The sequence below is a fragment of the Scatophagus argus genome, chromosome 13 (assembly GCF_020382885.2).
Source record: "Scatophagus argus isolate fScaArg1 chromosome 13, fScaArg1.pri, whole genome shotgun sequence".
NCBI classification, from domain to species: Eukaryota; Metazoa; Chordata; class Actinopteri; family Scatophagidae; genus Scatophagus; species Scatophagus argus.
In genome coordinates, this window is record NC_058505.1 from 7,106,571 (window position 1) to 7,113,257 (window position 6,687).

General features: G+C 37.6%; 1 protein-coding gene across 3 annotated transcripts in view; it reads right to left on the bottom strand.

Moving 5' to 3' along the window:
* The window catches only part of si:ch211-106h4.4 (MAM and LDL-receptor class A domain-containing protein 1), a 77,733-nt gene that overhangs the window by 20,915 nt on the left and 50,131 nt on the right, over nucleotides 1–6,687 (bottom strand). For all 3 annotated transcript variants that reach the window (XR_006845102.1, XM_046409235.1, XM_046409234.1), the window contains exons 2-9: nucleotides 4,030–4,158; nucleotides 3,792–3,888; nucleotides 3,496–3,664; nucleotides 2,742–2,958; nucleotides 1,821–1,952; nucleotides 1,514–1,638; nucleotides 907–1,144; nucleotides 370–635 (exon numbers count right to left, since the gene is read on the bottom strand). Coding sequence is in view for 2 of the 3 variants with exons in the window: in XM_046409235.1 (XP_046265191.1) it covers nucleotides 370–635; nucleotides 907–1,144; nucleotides 1,514–1,638; nucleotides 1,821–1,952; nucleotides 2,742–2,958; nucleotides 3,496–3,664; nucleotides 3,792–3,888; nucleotides 4,030–4,158 (1,373 nt within the window). In the remaining variant the exon portion in view is untranslated. The remainder of the gene's footprint in view (nucleotides 1–369; nucleotides 636–906; nucleotides 1,145–1,513; nucleotides 1,639–1,820; nucleotides 1,953–2,741; nucleotides 2,959–3,495; nucleotides 3,665–3,791; nucleotides 3,889–4,029; nucleotides 4,159–6,687) is intronic.

A 6,687-nucleotide genomic window follows, 5' to 3' on the forward strand; every position in this document is an offset into this window, starting at 1 on the left:
CCTGAGACTGCTGAAGCCTCATATTGTCTTTAGCATTTCTACACATGAGGACCATGGGCACATGTGAGTAGACTTGAAATTTCAATGGACTGATGGAGCCACACCTACAGTATTATATGTCAATACATAAAATTAACAATTAAATTATGTCCAATTTGTATGCATGTATACGTTCCCTTACAATGCCCTTTAAATTAAATCAACTTTGTTGGACTATTCAAAAAAGCACTCACAGAATGTGCAAACTGCAAAATATTATGTCATAAATTCAGGAAAAGCCTACAATAAGTGAGTCTTAAGATACTTTTCCAAATGTTTGTTTTGGTCATTCATTCAACAATCATCATCTGATAACTAACCACCAGGTACCTGATACGGGATACTGGAACTGAGTGTCACTCTTCCATGTCTCCAGTGCTTTCCTTGATCTCCACTTCTGGTCCAGAGCTGAGCAAAGCGTCTGTGGTTATCAGGGGTTTGAAGATAAATACTGAGTTCCCCCACTCCATTTCCCTCCATATAGTACCAGAACATCAGACATTCCCCATCAGGAGCAGTGGGCTCCATCACTGCTGTCATCACTGCTCCTCTGGACCCCACAGGATGACTCCACAGCTGGGCACTCAGGTAATAACCTACACACACGGCACATTTATGCACATGCCTGATTTTTATTTGAGATTATGTGTTTGTATGATCATGTAACTTTGTGTATATGTTTTTCACACAAAGTTATATGGAATGACCCAGGCCAACATGAGATAAACCTATATGCTGATAACTCTGCAATTTATTTCACTGCAAAGGAGGCTAACAAAAAGTATGACTTTCCTCTAGTTCTAACATGTTTTCAAAGTTTTCACAGCAGATTAGCCTGCTGAGACTGTATCTCAAGAAGTTGTAAACCTTGTTCTGTCCCCAGAGTGTGATCTGCAGCTGGCCCTGAAGAGTTCGCTGGTTGGGATTTCCCTGTGATCCGGCTCCAGGTGAAGTTTGCAGATGGCTGGGGCAGCAGACCACAGAGGGAGCCCTGGAAGGTGCACTCTCTCTCAGCTGGACAAGAGCCCGTCTCACTGCTGTACACCTTTATGTTATCAATGGCTATAGTGCCTTGCTTTCCACCCACTACAGCTTCTATAATGAACTGGAAAGCAAAGATAATTAGTTGAAGTGTGGGTTTTAAGATAGCAAAGAGTTTAACTTTGTCATGAAGAATCTATTTGTTTTACTGCTACTGTTTAAAATGTTTATGGAAATCCATTAGAGACAAAAACAAATCTATCTAAACAGGGCATTGAAGCTAACCCATTATTACAATTCAATAAAAACAGAAAGAAAATCATGCCATTAGTTCTAAGAAAAAGTGTGTTTGAAGTCACCTGTGCTTAATTTCCTTCTAACATGTCTTGATAAATTTTTGATAATATTCCTTTATGATAAATCTCTTAAATAATCATTCTTATCATTTCAAATAATCCTATTTGTGATGACGAGTTGCGGTGAACATGAACACCTGTATTGGTTTGTCACTGTTGAAAGTAAGATCTGCAAATCTCCATTTGTTTCCCTGTGTGCCGCTTCTCATCCACACAACCGTCTCTGCTTCACCGGAATGCTTTGCAATAAACTTCAGTGAACCTGACAGTAAGAGAATATCAACAAAACTTGAAAGATTGAGAAATGCGTGTGTGTTATAGATCGGGATTAGAATGAATCAGAATTTATCTGAAAAGGTGGTGTAAAGTAGCTTTTCTCTGTCTGTGTATACCTCTGGATTTAATGGTGTTTGAAAATGTGGTTATGGACAGTGAAGCACGTACCGATGCTGTTGCCGAATATGTGATACAAGAAGCTCACACATAGGATTTGACCCGCAGGTTGAGGGAAGCTGATGAGTCTGGCTGCTGATGAGACATTTAGGTTGTGTGTAGCAGTTATGAGCATGTAGTATCCTGTGAAGGAAGAAAAAAAAAAGTCATGTCTGTTTTTATTAATTAAATTTTAAATCCTATCGCATATATAAAATCAAAAATATTTCACACACACACACAGTGGTATCACTGTGCATAAAGCAGACTACATAACTCAATACACCATTTATCCTTTCTTTACTTAATTCTATGGATGGTCTTGTCCTTAAATTAAGCTGTGTTGTAAGTATTAGCTGGCATTTTATTGTTTGTCTGACACACTCTTTGTCCTTATTTTGTTAATATTATATGGGGTTATTTGAACCATTAGTATTCATATTTCTGTGTTTTTGTTGTTTGGTTGTGTTGCATTAAGATTAGCTGCTTTGTTTAACCTATCATTTTCTTCTATCTTTATGTCGTTTTATTGACTGTATCAATATTGCATTTTGAGATCTATTACTTTGTGGATCTAAGAATAATGACTGCTTAGGCAGAAATTCATGGTGAGCCTATAAAATAACTATACTATAAATTAACTATATAACTATAAAATTAAACAAGTACTGCTGAGTCGTTCACAAGGGCTGGATAACCAGCCTGGGTAAAGCAGGCCAACCTGGGGCCTTGGAAGATATCACCAAAGTACATCATAAACACACCAGCATTATTACTCAACTTTGAGTCTTGTAGAGCGACCCTAAGTGAAATTAACATTTTGAGGCCTTTATCATTTATGACACATGATTATTTATAATTTAGAAATATGTTTAATTGAGACACCACAATATAATTAAAAATATTCTTGTTTACTGTCTATAAGGTACTCACCATCCCCAGTTGGACTTTCATCAGTTCCCCCATTACTCCTTTTCCACAAAAGGCTGGCAGTGTAGTCATTGTACCATGAACAACTGTCCTTTTCAAAATCACACGAGAGTTGGTCTGATCCTGCGGGAACATCTCCCTCTGCACAGTTCTCAAAGGTGATATCATCTAGCATGAAGTCCCTTTCTGACATAAATGAAGGACTGAATGACAACTGCAGCTGTAGAGAGAAAAATAATGTACTCTTCATTCATTCTTAAAATCAGATATTACTGCATAAAGTATTGTATCCTGTTGCCTTTAAGTACACTTTGAACACAGAGAAGCCAACAAACTAAACATAAAAGGAAGCTTCATTTTGCTTTGAATGCCACAAACCAATGGGTACACTGGTTTTCTGAGTACTCCCTGGCTCAGGTTTGCTGTTTGTCTTTACGGCAACACAATCTTCTGAGAAACAAATACCAGGTAAATATAGTGGCTAGGACAATAATTAAAACTGAAATGCTTTGTTGATATCCCAGGGGGAAATTAATTGAAAATGAAAATGAAACAAAGCAGAAAAAGACACAACAAAAGTGGAAAAAAATGGGGGCGCTGCACCCTGAATCTAAATGAATGTGAAGTTATGTACAAATTTATGCACATAAGTAATGGATTTCAAAAAGTCAACCTATAACTTCTAACTCTAAGTCAAAAGTTTTCAAAATCATCTTATTTGATATTCATCATATATTTCATATCATATTTCTCTTACCTTGTATCCACCTGGCCGATTACTAATGAGGACCGTGGCGTTCTCCCAACCATCTGTCTTACTTTTAGAAATGTCCAGCATGGGTTTCTCAGTGGTGCCTCTGACCATTGTGACTTTAAAGGATGATGATGACGATGATGACGAGTGGTCATAAATATGGTACCAGAAACTGGAAAACATTGACAGTGAATTCATGTCAAATTCTAGTGAAATCATTGATATGCATTGTTAGTCAAATACCCACCAAACTGTAAAACACATATTAAAAATAAAATAAAAAAAAATGTTTTTAATACCTGATCTGGCATCCCAGAGCTGCTGTCTTGTCCAGTGAATACTCCAGTTTAGCCGTTGAGAAACTGCCTTGTTTTCCATCTATATGCATGACATATCCTGTATCCAGCAGACAATATCCGATAATAAGATTAACATTGCAGGCTTATCTAATCTAACAAAAAGTCATTCCATCTATTTCAAATTAATTATCAACAAAGTGATGACAAAAATGGAATGTGACAGAAGGTTAATATTTACCGTATGGACTTCCTGTGGTGTGGTCCTGACCAGGTATTGAGGTGATGTTTGCCATCTGCCGTCTCCAGCGGTATGAGCTTGTACTGATGTCCTTCCACCCACAGGGGTGATGCTCAAAGTCGCATGACCCTTAACATGGAGGGGGGCATTAAAAATGTCAGTAAAAACGTAGTAAGCGTTCTTCTTTGCGGTGCTGTGTTGTGTCTCATTACACCACTTTTATTGTATTATTGTTTATTTAAAAGGCAGACATCTTCACAAATACTCCATTTTAAATAATAAATAAATGTCTAATGTTCTTAGATAACATTTAATTAAAAGAAAAGTGAAGTTAGAGTTGATTTGACAATGCTTTCCTGAATTGAGAGCATACCACAAAACTCCTCGTCTGAGCCATTTTTACAGTCCCTCTTAAAATCACAAACAAGTGCAGATGGGAGACATTCTCCAGATGTACAGCTGAACTGCCCATCAGGACAAGAGGACACGATGACCAACAATACTGTAAGGAGAGTCTTATTTATTTTATTCGTTTAACCAGTAGGCACATACAATAATGTACACAAGCTTAAAGATAAACAATGATGCAAAAATGTGCATAATGCTGAGCTATGAAGACCCTTACCTGGAAGTAGAACAAATACTTGCTTCATGTCAGGAGAAAAACAACACATGATAAGAAAATACAAAGAAAAGGCAATCTCCTTAAAGCACGACTGCTACCCCAGCAAACCCTGACATTGTCTGTGCCTGAATTACTGGAGTGCGACTTTTACTGAAACAACTGAACCAAGGACATGAGTTCTTATCAAGAAAACATAGCTTAAAGTCCAGCGTGTACTCAGTAAACTGCCCTTCATTTCCGTTGCTTGTCTTTACGACCATCATTGCAAGCCTCACTTCACCTGTCATGGACTGTAAATGTTATGGGTGATACAGATATTTACAGTCTTTGGTGTTGTTGCTTAATGTTAACGGTAATGTGGACCTGCAGCGTAGAGGGGTCAATAAATATTCTGAAAAAACATTTTAGAAACTGGCAATTTGTTTCAATTTAATCACATGTCAAACACAGAGTAAGGACTTTTTATAGACCTCAAAAATAGACCCAAAGAGTCATATCACAATTAGATCGGTGTGTGAGGCTTGCAGGCATCTAGCCAATAAAACTGACAATGATGTCATCTTACAAACAGCAAGCCATGAAAATCTCTGATCAAAGGTTTGTGTATCTTCAGAAATCATGCACCAGAAAAGAGCAGAATCAATGATAACTAAGGTAATGAGAGACTGAGAGGAAAAAGCTACAAAGTTCTCACACACACAAACACACACAGATCAAGATTACTTAATAGGTAGCAGTAAGCCAGTGGTTGTACAGGTATGATAATATGATATTTTTTTTTATAGTCCCTTTTCTCCATCAAAATGTAGTTTGGTTGAAATATGGTCATGTATGGGTATGTTGTGGTTTAAGGCCTGTATAGTTACTGGGAGTTTTTGCACGCATGGCTTTAACAGCAGGCTCAAATTTTCAGGGCTCCAAATGTAACAGTGAATTTTGGTCATTCTGTTAGTTGGTGAACAAATCTATGGGGTTCATCATGAGACCAAATTGAGAGCAACCCATAATATTTTTGGAAAGATTTGCATAAAAAATTCGTGACAAAGCTGCAATTTAGCACCATATAAACCTGCAGTTTTATAAGGACTGTAAGTCTCAGTTACAGGCCTTATAAAAACAATCACGGCAGTCACCAGGGTTCATATTTCAGGACAGTCCTCTACTTTCAAAAAGGAGAATAACAAAAGAGGAAGTGAAAATACAAAATGCTATGATTGATGGTAAAGAAGAGATGGAGAACAAACCTCAACATCTGAATGCCTCTGCCTCAAAACAGGATATTGTGTTGCTACACTCAGGATGCACACAATTTTCTCTTCATCAGCAACAGTGCAATATCACTCTGCTCTAATAACCTGACAAGTGATCTTGTTCCTGCTTACAGCTGGCATTTATCATCATTTTTAGTGTATAAAGTCCAGGTGAATTGTTTCTTTTCATGACCAAAATAAAATAAAATAAAATATTAATATTAAGGGTTTCTGATATCTCTAAGAAGTTGCAGGGCTGGAGCCTACAAGGGTGTTTGGCATGTATGACCTCTGAAAGGTTGGAAACATGTTAAGTTGTACGAGGATTAGCATTCCTCCTGATGCAGGGACAATAAAGAAGTTCATGTACCGAGCAATGTTTTTCAATGCAATATTTTCTTTTTCAATTCGCCGTAGTTCCTTTGAATTATATAGTAAGAAACTGGAAAGCCAATGACCATCTTCCATTTTGTTTGAACTACTTCTACAAAGTTGGCTGGAGTAGAAAAGAAGAATGTGATTCAGTTTCACAAGGGAATCAAAACAAAGGCAATTGTTGCCAGGTTCGTGTACATCTGCATAGACTTGAACGTTTCTCAACTTCCACATGTAACGCAGTTCTCGAGTCCGTGCAGACACAAGTGGCAGATATCAAAGCCGGTCTGTGATGAGTCATGTTTAGAATGAATCTCTTACACATCATTTTTCTTCCAGGACAGGAAGAGACTGGGGCCACTTTTTACCATTTCTGGAGTGTGACATCTGTGCTAACAAGAAAGTGTG